This window comes from Chelonoidis abingdonii, chromosome 17 (assembly GCF_003597395.2).
Source record: "Chelonoidis abingdonii isolate Lonesome George chromosome 17, CheloAbing_2.0, whole genome shotgun sequence".
In the NCBI taxonomy this organism is placed as follows: domain Eukaryota; kingdom Metazoa; phylum Chordata; order Testudines; family Testudinidae; genus Chelonoidis; species Chelonoidis abingdonii.
Window position 1 is genome coordinate 37,108,139 of NC_133785.1, and position 14,086 is coordinate 37,122,224.

Genomic DNA, 14,086 nt, shown 5'->3' on the forward strand with positions numbered 1-14,086 from the left:
TCACCCTAAGATTCGCAGTTGTGTGGTTTTTAGAACTTTCTGTCATTAGCTCAAACTCTAAAAATCTGTCACTGACCTGAGTATTTGTTTGATCCTATCATTCTTAGGATCATAGGACCATATTTTGGTTAAATTAGCAATAAAAAAAATAAGAATAACCTGGTAGAAAGCAAAAGTACAGAATTCCCTCCCACCTCCCCCCCCCCCACACACACACACATTTTTCATAAGCTGTACTTTTCCTAACCTGTTAGGCAGGTAAATGATAAAGGATTTTATTAATAGTAATTAATCCTATAATATTTACATTTCTACATATGTTTTTACATAACTGCATGCAGCTATCAAGGCATTGTGGAAGAGCAATTCACTTTTTGCTCTGATGTGTTAGCAATTCAATTTCTGGGACTAAATCCTGCTGACTACATTCCTCTGTGTCTCACTCAAATGTATCTCCTCACATGAGTAAGGTGCACAGGATTGGATCCTTTATTTCAGTATATGGGATTAGAATGCACTAGACTTTAAAAGTAGAAATCTTAATTACTTAAAAGTGTGTTTTAAACTGGCTGCTCTCACTATTGCAAAATTGTTTCTGAAAGAAATGTAGATTTCCCAAGTTCAGCCCTAAGGTAAAGGACAAGGTGCTGACCTCCCTGACTGAACTAGTAATAGCAGAGCAATTAAATTGGGGCCCGATCCTGCACGCCCTTAATACTGGTCACAGTGGTGAATGCTGTGTGATGACTAGCATTAGAGTGACCAGACAGCAAGTGTGAAAAATCGAGACAGGGGTGGAGGGTAATAGGCACCTATATAAGAAAAAAAAACCAAAAATCGGGACTGTTCCTATAAAATCGGGACATCTGGTCACCCTAACTAGCATGGTTCCCCATGGCGAAGGGTTTCAGGATTCGGCCCTTCAATGTTATTTCACAGAAATCTCCATCACCTTGAAATGGTTTGTTGCAGTATCTGTAATTGAATTTCTCACATGCTGTGCTGCTAAAGTGTAGAAAACCAGCATCAGTTTGTGAACATTTTGGATTGTTTCAGTCAGTTTTCCTAAATGTGCCCAGCCCTGCTCCTATGAAAGTTGGTGATAAACTCCCATGGATTTTAATGGGTGCAGCATCACATCCATATGTTTTCTTTTGTTTTGTTTTTATATAGACATCTTGGTCCAGGTTTTACTCTCAGTTATGCCCACGCAGCCAAAGGCAGACTTTGGCCGCTTTTGCTCACTGCGTTGTTGTGAAGTATAGTAATGAAGCAAACCAGTTGTGTATAAAACCCAGAATATTCTTGAAGTATTCAGCCCTTAATTTCATGGAGCTAAACATTGTGGCCAACTAGTTTTATTTATCTTCTTTGTTAATCCCAGAGAAAGATTTCTATAAAATTGTCAGGTTTATCAAGGTGGGTTTTTTGGTTTTGGTTTTGGGTTTTTTTGGGGGGGGAGGGAGGTGTCCAGCAGGTACAGTTTTAAGAAAGATGGAGAATGAATAATCAACATTTGTATTATAAAATAGAAATATCCTTTTAAAAATATGTATGGGCTGACTCAGTATATTTTAGGAGTGACACTCTTGCAGTCTGAGGAGTGGCAGCAGTGTGAAAGAGGCCAGAGTCAGATCAGATCTGGAATCTGGACAGAGACATCAGTTAACATTTTGCAGGCCACAGACTCAACTGGGATAAATCAACATAGCTCAATTTACCTTAATGCAGCTACGCCTATTTATTCCAGCTGAGAATCTGGCCCTACATTTTTAGTGTATCGTGTTAACTCCCTTGCCATGTGTAGTAACCAGGCCAAAATCTTCCCTGTCACCTGTGTGCTGCAACCTCATTGATTTCACTGGGGTTTCAAGATTGTCAAGAAGGAGATAGGGATAATGATATAGGGATAGATCCTCCTCTCATACAAGTCACTGGAAAAACTCCCATTGACTTGACTGGTGCAAAATCAAGCCCATAATTTGGTCCATTTTTTTGTAGCTCCTGGGAGTTTTGGTTCCTCCTCTTCTCACCTGGTATTTCCGTTTATTTGCTCTGTTTGTTTTCTACCATTAAAAAAGCCTGGATACTATTAGTTATACCATGTTCCAGACATTATTTGAGGGAATATTCTTAGTGCTCATTGTGCCAGTACCTGCATAGCAGAATTGTGCTCTTTGGTGGATATTGCTGCTTGCAGAAGATTAAAATGTAGACCACACAGCAGGATTAAGATAATCTCCTTTATTCTGTAAATTAGTCAGTTTTTTCCCTGCAGTAAGTCATCATCTTAATTTTTAATATCTGCATTCTCTGGGTCATTAAAGGAACAGATTGTGAAATTCTGCTGGTAATCAAAAGCTAACTAGAATTTTTTACTATTTTATTTTTAAATGGTGCGTATTTACTGCAAATTAACATGATTTATTTATTTGGCCTGTCCCACTGAACTGGTAATATTTTTTAAAGAGATAAGGAGGGTGAGGTAATATCTTTATCAGACCAAGAAGAGCTCTGTATGGCTCAAAATCTTGTGTCTCTCCCCAACAGAAGTTGATCCAGAAAAAGGTATTACCCCAGCTGCCTTGTCTCTCCAATATCCTGGGACTGACACAGCTACGACTACACTGCATACAATATTTTTTAAAGCTACAATACTGGAACACGGCCCACTGGTACAGAGAACTAGTAAGAGAAGAATTTAAGAACAGCTTTTTGACATGCCTTCACACTCTTTGTCTATGTGCATGTCTCTGTATGTTCATGTGATTTAAAAAATTGTACAATGCTTTGAAAAAAGAGAGGTTGCAAACTCAGTTTAGTGTAATAGTTTGCAACTTTGTCTCTATGGGGTGATTTTTGACATACAGACACTCCCCGACTTATGCCAGCGTTCCGTTCCAGAACGCCTTGTGTAACTCGAATTTTGCGTAAGTGGGAAACATATACCCGACCATTACGCAAAAAAAAAATAAAAATCCTTCTATTTCTAGCTTACGGAACTTTTTCCGTAACTACGGATTTGCATAAATCAGGTTTGCGTAACCCAGGAAGCCTCTGTATTTGATTGTTTCAAATACGAAGTGTGGGCCAGATGGGCTTGAGGTATATCATGGACCTGAAAAAAGGTGACTGGTTTTGCAGTCCTAGAGGCCAATCCTGTGTGGTTCTGAGCCCTCTCAACTGAGGGCACTCAGCCTCTTTTAGGACCGGGCCCTTACACAGCCAGAATTTCCTTTGAGGCCAGCGGGAGATTTGCCTGCAAAGATTAGTGTCTTTAATGATCATAGTTTACAGATTTAGATCTGCATATGTAGTTTATGTATTTTCCAGCCAATCAGAACCTATCTGATCACAAAACTGTATGGTGGACCAGTTGATATTATGATCTCTAGTTTGGCTTTTGCCTAACTAGCAAAATACTGATGTTTTGGTCACAGGAGTGTAGCTAGTGTACAAAAGGCTGTTAAATGTAGAAAAAGCAACCGTGGTTCCTATGAATTTCAGGATATTGATGCAAACCTCCAAAGTCCATAAATAGCGCAGACAGTATTTTTTCTTTCTCATTCTTAATTCAATATCTTACCCAAAAAACCCCCCAAAACATGCTTTTGATATGAGAGATCAGATCATCAAGAGATGCCCCTAAGATTGCAAGATCTAAACAAAAATTAATTTATTTTTTTCTCCATGTACTTCTTGAAGACACAAGCCTGAGTAGAAGATAAGGATTAAAACAGATGTGCTTAGTGCTAGTTCATCTGCTTAAATCTAGCAGTATCTGAGATCAGTGATTAAAAAGCCATCTCTAACTTTGATGAAATCCACTGCAATGGTAATATTGAGTCTTTGATAGCTTTCTTATGGGCCTCGTGTCTGCCTAAACCGGACATCGAAAACATTTGCCTGGAGATGATACGTGGATTATATGGGTCAATTATACACTTAATCTGCCTTCTGGGGATTAAATGTGCATAGATTGACTCCGTGTATTTGGCGTGTCCTTGGCAGTTATCAGATCAGTAAGGTTGCCCTTACTGAAAAGTCTGGTAAGAACTTAATCATGCATGATACGGTCCTGATGATGCAGTTGTAGTTAACAGTGCTAACTGCTCTGTACTTTTGCAAAAGGCTTGACTTACCATTTTACTGTCACATTATGCATTCAGCTGCCTCCGAACTCTATGTGCAGACAGGTATAGCCTGGATATTTGTTGTTAAAGGAGTGATTTAAAACACCGTCAGGAAGCCTCTTTGTATTTGCAGGGAAAATGAGGGTGTTTTGATGTTGACACACAGAGGCACATTGAAATCAGTGGGTTTGAGGGATGTAGGTGAGGAAACCAAGGAGGGAGGACAGAGTAAGGCAGTCCTGAGAGCTGTTCACCCCCATGATTGCCTGTCAGAGAGAGGATCTTCCGCTTTGATGGGACAGTCACCCCAGCATCCGACATCTGCAATTGGAGGCTCTGACACAGCTCTTCAAGATGGGGCCATTTGGCCCCTTCACCCTCCCCGCCTGCCAGGGAGATCCCAGAGCACCTCATGCTGGAACATCAGGAGAAGTGCTGCCTCCCCCACATCCGTACACTGGTTAAGGGCCCAGAATAGGGACCAAGAAACCTGGGTCCTATTCCCAGCCTTGCCACTGAGTCCCAGTGTGGTCTTAGCCAAGTCAGCTCAGCTCCCTGCCCCTCAGCTCCACCATCTCTGATACAGGGATCAGGCTTGTCCACTGGCAAAGTGCTTTGTGCAATGCATTCCTATTAGATATCGCAGCAGGAATAGGGCTCCATGCCTGTGAGTCCAGCCAGAGCATAGCTCTGGAGAGCTCTGAGCTCCTGAGGATGCATGAGACAGGATTTTGTCTCGTATTTTTTAAATGCAATTATACTAGCTATTAATTGATTCATGAATGTGAAACGTATCAAGTCAGTACAAGTCGGAACCGAAGCAGCACTGAGGTTTTAAAAAGAAAGGACTTGGAGCCCAGGTCAATAGTTAGCACTGACTTCTATGGGTCTACTCGTGTGCTTAACGATACGCACGTGCCCAGGTACCCTGCTGAATCAGCACTTCGTATACTCCTAAATATATGGAAATTTGCAATGGTGATAGTGACCACTATAGAAGAAGCTAATGCAGCTGGCTGATTGAATCTTAGAAAACAGCTACTTTTCTTCCTACACAGCCAGATTGCTCACTGAGGCACCAATTCTCCTACTTCTATCCCGAGACAACCTCCCTGTGCTGTTTCTTCTTCAGCTGCTTTTGTCTAAAAAAGAGTCAGTTTTGAAGTGAAGAAAATAAAGCAGACTGGCCTTGGGAAATACTGCACTGTTTTAAGCAAGTCTTTAGAAGAGTTACTTTTAATGCAGCGCTTGTTTTTTCAATTAAGGCATAATGTTTTAATCAGTTGAAGTCACGTCAACTGAATTTTGTACTCAAAGAAAGGAGAGTCAGATTGCAGGTACTGTGCTTCATGGCAGTTGAGTAAAAACCGTAAAGTACTTTATGGTGAAAAATGTTGTCTGTATAGAGTTATTGCTGCCCTGGGGAATAAGAACGTTGTATATACCCTCCTTTATTAATGGGGGGGGGTTACCCAACAAAAAGACATGTTTCAAACCCACATGCAGGGTCATGCTATTTCACAGCTGACCCCTTCGTCTTTTGGAGTTCATATGCAAAGCGTGTCTTTAAAAAAGGACGAGGTGTTTAATAGGCTTATTAATCATGGCAAAAGGGAAGAGAAGACCTGTTTTCTTACGGTTCCTGCCGACAAGCTGCCCAAGGTAGTGAAGACTTGTTCCAAAATAGGATCTTACCTAGTAAATGTATTCCATTAACAAGGTTTATTCTTTCATGAAGTATTCATTTAAGTAGGTTTCATTTAATTTATTTTAGGGAGCCTCTTAATAAAATAAGTCCTAGATCTGTTGCTGGATTTTACATGCGTGTAAGAGTTTTTCCTTTTAAATGTCTTTATCAGAACAGCTTTTCGTGTTTCAGTAGACATTTGGTGAAGACAGTTAATTTGTTTTCTTTTCCAGAGGAGATTGTTCCATTAATCATTCTAAGAAGTCAGACTGATTGCTCTGTTACTTTAGGTCAGCATAGTCTTGCTAACATGATCTGCACAGTGCTTTTTAGCGTTGGAGAATATTCTTTTTATGGCAGACTGTAAGCAACAGACTCTTTATTTTGCCATTAAAAAAATATCCAAGGTACATTTTGTGGAAGGAATAATGTCACGTTGCATTACAGAAGACAAATCGTCCTAAATTCTGAAATGAGAGGTCAGTTAGCTTAACAACATAGTCTTTCCTGCTTAGCCAACATAGATTGTTGGATTAGAGCTGTATGTACATATTTATCACTGTGCAATATATGCAAGTCATGTAGGGCCAGATTATTAAAGTTATGCAGATAGTGAGATTTTCAGAAGTGCCTAGGTACCTAACTCCCATTGCTGGGGGCAACTGTGAGGGGTAAGGTGGCTGGCCACTTTAGGTCCTAGTTGAATTTTCAAGAGCACCTATCCGCAGCTTTTAAATCTGGCCTTTGAAAATCTGCCCTTAGCACACTGTGAGCCCTGCTTGTCCATTTTTATTTAACTGTTGTTTTTAACTAATTTGAGCTTCCGGTTGGTGGTTAGTCTAGAATGAGAACCTACGGGTCCAATCTTGCATCTCTTGTGACCTCAAAAGCCCCATTGATTTCCACTGAAATTTTGTGAGCCCAAGGAAAGCATGACTGGGTCAAAGTTGAAGTGTGATGATAGCAGGAGTGTTGTGTGTAAGACATGGGAGGTAATTGTCCCACTCTGTTCGGCACTGGTAAAGCTCAACTGGAGAGCTGTGTCCAGTTCTGGGCACCACACTTTAGGGAAGATGTGGAGAAATTAGAGAGAATCCAGAGGAGAGCAACCAAAATGATCAAAGGTTTAGAAAACCTGACCTGTGAGGAAAGTCTAAAACAAGTGGGCATGTTTAGTCTTGAGAAAAGAAAACTGAGGGGAAGTCTGATAAGCTTCAAATATGTTAAGAGCTGTTATAAAGAGGATGGAGTCAATTGTTCTTTATGTCCACTGAAGTGAGGACAAGAAGTAATGGCCTTAATCAGCAGCAAGAGAGATGTAGGTTAGATATTAGGCAAAAAGTTTCTGACTCTCAGGGTGGTTAAGCTCTGGAACAGGCTTCCAAGGGAATCCCCATCACTGGAGCGTTTTAAGAACAGGTTGGACAAACACCTGCCAGGGATGATCTAGCTTTACTTTGTCCTGCCTCAGCGAAGGGGGCAGGACTCGATGACCTAACAAGCAGAGGCGGCTCCAGGCACCAGCGTACCAAGCGCGTGCATGGAGCGGCAAGCCGCAGGGGGTGGCCTGCCGGTTGCCATGAGGGCGGCAGTCAGGCTGCCTTTGGTGGCATGCCTGCGGGAGGTCCGCCAGTCCTGCAGCTTCAGCAGCAATTCAGCAGCGGGTTCGCCAAAGGCGCGGAACCAACGGACCTCCCGCAGCCATGCCGCCGAAAGCCACCTGACTGCCGTGCTTGAGGCGGCAAAATACATAGAACTGCCCCTGCTCACAAGGTCCCTCCCAACCCTGCATGTCTATGATTCTGTAGTCAATAGTTAGCTCTCACGTGACACAAAATAGTCATGATACTCAAGTGAGAAAATATTTTAGCATTGGAATCTGAGACTTTGTAGATAAGTCAATGGCAAAAATCCCAAAATCCTATATTCCACTGGGCAAATCCTTTTTCCACCCCGCTCCTTTGTATGCATAGAAGTCCCAGCATGCAGTGGGACAGCTACATATGAGGAACAGGGAGTTCCTGTGTGCAGCACGGAGTGGGGTTTTTCCAAGGCAAGTCTGGGGAGAACCAGAACAGAGCTGAGTGGGTGGTTCTTTGACTATCCAGATATGTTGACCTAACCTCATGCATGTTTGTCAGGGATAACAGAATGATCTGCTGGAGGGCTGAGGCAGCAGCTGTCATCACAGAGTGGTCCCCTACCTTCCCACGGCCTATGGAGCAGGATTCCTTACACCTGTGTACAGCATACGCTGTGTGCTGGGAGGAGGATTGGGCCCTCCGCACTGACAATAAAGGATTGTTTGATGTCCAATAGCTTCTTCATGCCTCGTTCCCTTTTCTCTCTGCAGTCCCGTCCCCCACAATTGCTCCCAGGGTAGCAAGTGAGCCAGTGGTGCATGTTAGATTAGCAGTTATAGGCCACTTCATTTCTCTTGATCTGCAGCTCTTTTCTTTCCCCAAGATTCCTTTAAAGCTCGCCCTGCACTTATGATATCAGCGTACAAAAATGCTTAGCAAGAGCTGGAAAATAAATCTCTTTTTTCTGTCCTGAAATCCCATGTACGATACCAGGGGATCCTTTTCTCCTCATTCACCCTTTTCCAGTTCACAGTTAATACCTAGGCAGCCTTTAACTACACTTTTTGGAATGTGCAGGCTATACAAGAGAACTCAATGAAAGGTTCCCAGCTCCAGGTTTTGAAGTCTTTTGATTCAGTGCTAGTGTTAAAATCTAAAAAACCCTGTACAATTAAAGTATTGTATAACATACATTGCATCTTATTAATCAACATTACATCCAATTACACTGTCATTGTATTATATTGCTTTGACAAACAAAGGGCTGGGCTCTTTACAAAAATGTTACGTAGCTATTATGTTTAACCAGGCTCTTTATATGGGAACCTCGGTTTAAAATGTCAACATCTTTTCTATAAATTTAAAAAAAAAAAACACAAGTGGAGACTACTTTAAATGCAGAAAACAGCATTGCAATCAATATACCATCTTATTTATGCAAAAACTATTTTATCAAAATTGCAAATAATGTAAAATGTGGTGGGGGTAAAACCCTTCAGGGCAGTGATCACTTGTGTGTAACGTGCCCTGCTACAAGCTGTGTGAGTTTTGCACAGCTGTATCTGCTTGGGAGGAAGAGAAGGACAGTTACCCAAGAGCAAAGCATGTCAGTACACCCAGACCACATGGAGGGCCAGATCCTGTAAACACATACCACTTTACTCATCCAAGTAGCCCTATTGACTGGGGGTGAATAACCAGCATTGACTCTGGTGGGACTACATGTCTGAGTAGAGTTACCCCCAAGCATTTGGAGGATTGGGGCCCTAAAGAACAACTTGAAGAGGCATGTGTCCTTTGGAATTAATTGCTGCAAACACTGGGTGGGTGAGGTGCAATATTCATGGGTGAGGTGCAATATCCTACGTCAGAAAAGCCACCATTCAGGGGCCACAGGGCAGCTGTGATCCAAGAGGACCACACAGACACACACACACACAGGTGCTCCAGCTATTCCCTGGATGTCATGACTCCCTCAGTCACAACCCAGAAGCAATTTTTAAGACCCATATCCTGCAACTGTTCCAACCTGGCAGACCCCTGCACCTGCAGGGAGCCAGGGCTCTGTCTGGACACAGTTGCAGTATTGGAGTCTGAGGCCATCTGGTTGCAACACATCAGTTTATTGGATCCCCATGGCTTTTACACCTTTGCACGGGCTTTGTTATTGAGAATTAAACATGTATTCAGCTGCATTCTTCTCACCTTCGAATCCTACAGGCAATGAATTTTGGCCAGGAGAAGCGTTATAAATCTTTAAAGGCCAAGACTTTACTTTTACCTGTTATCATAAAAACAGCATCTTCTTCACCGCAACCACACCAGGCTGGGGGCTTGATTCCATCATAACTCAGGAGAGCGCCACCTTCTCAGGTCCTGTCCCTAGAAACACACGTGTGCTTAACTTTACTCACCCTAGTAATCCCACCAACTTCAGTGAGCTTTGGTTCAGGCCCTGTCATGTGGCGGGGTTCCCTCACCCTGGATTCCTCACTGCCAGCATCCTCACACACTCCTGCATAGGTTCACCACCGTGTGCTTTATGTAGAATGGGCTCCAGAAGTCCTTGTCCCCCATGGCATAAGGCTATGACCTTCTCCCTAAGCACAGAGGGAAAGGGGGGAGAAATCTCCCCTCCCCAAGAGCCTGGGCTGCTCTGGCCTGTCCATCAGGCCTTCACCTCTTTCCCCTTCCTCTTCCTGTATCTCTTTTAACTGTCCTCAGCTGAGGAGCTGAATTGCTTTAATTGGTTCATCACCTGGTGTTTAACCAATTATCTCCTCAGTTTGGCCCCGGTGGGGATGTTTACGAAGTCCACAGAGTGATGAATCCACTGTAGTTTGCTCACACTCTGTGACAGGCCCCTTCCTACAGTAAGTCGCTTGTTCCTTTGACATCCCCCATCCAAGTGCTGCTGAGACTGGACACTGCTTCTTTTACTGGCTCTCAGGAAAGGACAGTCCCAGGTGGTGAGACTAGATGGGACTTGTGTGGCTAAATCCTATGCAACTATTTAGAAATGTAGAGGAAACTACATGGGTTACGAATTATGTGATAAATATAAAGCTCAGATTGTTTTCACAACTGTCCCAGTGTCGTGAAGGTGCAGGAGTTAATGCCTCCAGTTGGCTTTTTTTAAACTCTCTCTGTTGAAATCTGTGCTTGGATAACGTTAAGGAGCTGAAGGGCATCAGAGGCACTATAATTTGGAGTTAAGGAGCCTTAACCCATCCCAGAATGCTTAGGTGGTGGTGTACAAAATATATTCTAATTGTTAATTAATTGTATGCAGCACAGAGCGCTAAATGCAGAGGCTCTCCATGAATGAAATGATTCGTATGTTTACAATTTATTTATAACGTAAGTGCGAGACCAGATAGATGCATACAAAATGCAAAGCAAAAAAAACTCCAGATTAGAGGCATCTTTTTCCATTAATAATAGTGGGAATTGCATGTCTAATCTCATAACCATTTACAACCAACGATTTACAACCAACAAGTCCGTTTGCTAGAGACACCAGGAAGTTCTATATGGACCTTCCATTAGCACTGATGGGAATGATATGCAAGAGACCCCTTCAAATCAAACTTAGACCCAATTAAGGATGAAACTCCATCCTTAACTCACCCTTTTGCTGAGGTCCTCAAACAGTGGGTGATCTTAGCTACCATATGTACTGCAAAAAGCCTGCCATACTTAAACACAACTGTGTGTGAGTTTCAGCTTTCACTCTGAATTTCCTTCCTTGTTGTGTCTAAGGCATTCCGTTTACATGATTCAAAGAACGTTTTTGTGGTTTCTTTTGAAAAATATGATGTAATTCAATGCCATTTACATCCTAGACAGATGATTAATAGTTCAGGGTAGTGGCTTGATCCTATTATGTAAAGCTGACACTGTGGTATTATTAAATAATAATACAAATGATTTTAATATCAATCCCCTTTGACTTTATACCCTGCCCACATAGTTAAGCTTTCAATGTGAATGAGATTTCACAGCCAAGGAATAATACAGGGGGGAAAACAATCAGAAGTTACAGAGCAGCAGGGTTGTAGGAACTACTCTAAATGTATCTGCAGTGAAATCATTATAGTAGTATTTAAAAAAAATCTTTGCTGAAATGTAAATCTGTAGTCTTAGCAAAACACTTCAGTCACTTATTTAAACCAGGGTTCATATTGCTTATGCTGTACCATAGATGTCTGTGGTGCTTTAACAATAGAATAGTAATAAATAAAAACATAGCACTACCATTTAGCACTTACTGAGCTGAATGTTAGCAAAACATAATTGAAGGCATATTGCTTATTATATTCCCACTAACATAGGACCCTATCCTACAAAATCTTTACTTACTGAAGTCCTTACTCTTGTGAGCAAGGTTCTGTTTGCTGTTCTACGTTTCTTAAATAGGGCATGTACCCGAAATATTTCTGAAATGTGTATTCTGTTTCTGAATAACCCAGCTGGAAATCCTTACTGGAAGGTAAGCTAGCGCATCACAAATTTTTACCAAAAAAAACCCAGTTATCAACTTTTATATTTTGAAAGAAACAACGCAGAAAAGAATAGTGTGAGCTATAAAATAATGTGTTTTATAATAGAAAGACAGCTGTCTCTGCATACTCTTTCGGTTATGCTTTGTTATTGTGTGGTCTGTGGTGGTATACAGAAAGACAGCCACCTTTTTAAGTGCTCTGTAGAATATTTAGTTACTCGGAGATCAGATATTCTTATTGTATGGTCCATGGTGGTAGAACAGAAAGACAGCTATTTATATATTCTTTCTCAATAGTGCCTGTGATTTTATAGCCTGTGGTGATAGTAGTGGAGAATTTGATATATACAATATTGCTGTATATCCAATTGTTTGTGAACTTCAGAAGTTTTGAAACTTGGTTGTAATCAAGGAATATAAGCATAAGCCTGAAAGGCTAAAGAGCAGAAAGACCCACACATAAATGCTATTATGTACTTAATGAGGCAGGGGGTTAAAAAAAAATCAGCCACACAATTGTAGGTAGCTTTTATCAAAGAAAATGGATAAATAACAACCAGGGATTCAAACTGATTTACAAAGAAAAAGCAGGGGGAAATGAAGCTAGCACTTCACTTGTGGCATCCAGATAATAGTATTTCCTACACTAATCTTTTTGGCTTAGAGATTGACAATCAATATATTATTATCAACAAGCATTAACACACACAAAAAGCTTCCACTTCTCTTTTTCTTGAACCCTGTCTCTAAGTCCTTTAAATTTAATTAAAACTGGACAGCCCTCCCAATAGTGCAAATTACACTTAAAATAATATTTAAATATTTGTGCTGAGTGAAGACAAAAGTGTGGCTTGTGCAGTTGGTTGAAAAATGTGCACATACACACACACACAAAAATTCAAGCTAATCAAAGTTAAAATAAAGTCTCTCTCCTTCTCTCTCTCCCAAGACTACTGTCTATAACATGTTGTTCCTTATAGAAAGTGGGATATGGTGGCATTTGCTTGATTAACTTGCTCGACAAAAGTGACAGCTGCTGTGGGTGCATGTAGATAAGCTGCACAGCGCAGTTCCGCCTTTGTACATCTGTCAGCAAAAAAGGAAGAATAAAGAGTGAAAAGAGACAAATTGGTCCCAAAAGGCAATCCATTCAACTTAGGAGGTTTGCTCTATTCAAGCACTCACTGTGAATCTCAAGTACTAGGTAGCTTATTCAATTTCATTCATTCTTTAGAATGAGCCCACAAGTGTTTAATTTCTTATTCTGCCCTATAAAAGGGGGAGCTTTTTTATTGGAAGCATTGATTGTAAGGCTGGCTGATCAATGCTTACAACATTAACTCATCATTAATTTTATGTTTAACTATTTTGGGGATCTGTAATGTGGTAACTTCTCACTGACTTCTCGGATTGCCGTCTGAAAAATCCAAAAATATTCCGACATACAGCTGTGTGAACTGGGGCCTCTGCCAATGAGAGCAGGGAGTGAAGGCTAGAGGCCAGATCCTCAGCAGGTGTGCAAATCATCATAGGCTATTGATTTTATTCTTTGCATTGCCGTAGCCCCTCGGAACCCAGTCATGGCCAAGACACTGTTACCCCAGGTGCTGTACAAACACATGGAGCTTCATCGATTTACGCTGGCTGGCGGAGTCATCCCAGCGTGTGCCTGGTTACACAGAGAGGGTTCCTGGCTCAGAAAGGTAATCTTACCGGTGGCCAACCCTCTGCAGAAGAGTTACGCAGCTATCAGCTTCGGGGGCAGGCCGGGAGGCAATAATAATAATAGCAAATATGGTTTTAATTGAGAAACTGGGAGAAAAGTTTCTGAACTCGTGGGAAGGGCACTAGCGTGGGGTGAGGCTCAGCAGGGCAGAGACGTTTTTCTTTTCGTGGCAGAAGTTTCTCTGTTCCCATCTTCTGATCGGTGCTGACGAATTATTGTTAAATTCATGAGTCTCCACACCAGTCTTTGCCACCATCCTACTCCACAACTTAACTGCCGTCTCAAACTCTCTGGTCTGGGCATTTCTATGTGCCCTCTATTGTGGTGCCTAGAAATTCAAGGCCCTTCTCCCGTATCCCCTCAGCACTGTGCCTGCGGCTCAGCCCTCAGGGATTCTACAAGGAAGTGTACTTAGCCTTTTTGTGCTGGGGTGTCTGTCCCCCTCAAAGCCAA

At 41.8% G+C, this 14,086-nt stretch overlaps 2 protein-coding genes across 15 annotated transcripts in view; one reads left to right on the forward strand and one right to left on the reverse strand.

The window, feature by feature from the left end:
* Nucleotides 1–14,086, forward strand: part of CADPS (calcium dependent secretion activator) — a 377,508-nt gene that overhangs the window by 348,570 nt on the left and 14,852 nt on the right. The window lies entirely within an intron of this gene.
* Nucleotides 9,374–14,086, reverse strand: part of CEP15 (centrosomal protein 15) — an 80,554-nt gene continuing 75,841 nt past the window's right edge. For 2 of the 5 annotated variants that reach the window (XM_032781860.2, XM_075073184.1), the window contains one exon: nt 12,431–12,993. In XM_032781860.2, coding sequence (XP_032637751.1) covers nt 12,882–12,993 — 112 coding nt within the window. In that variant the 3' untranslated portion in view covers nt 12,431–12,881. Of the gene's footprint in view, nt 9,786–12,430; nt 12,994–14,086 lie in introns of those variants that run through there. The other 3 variants (XM_032781867.2, XM_032781861.2, XM_075073183.1) reach the window with 3 other exon arrangements.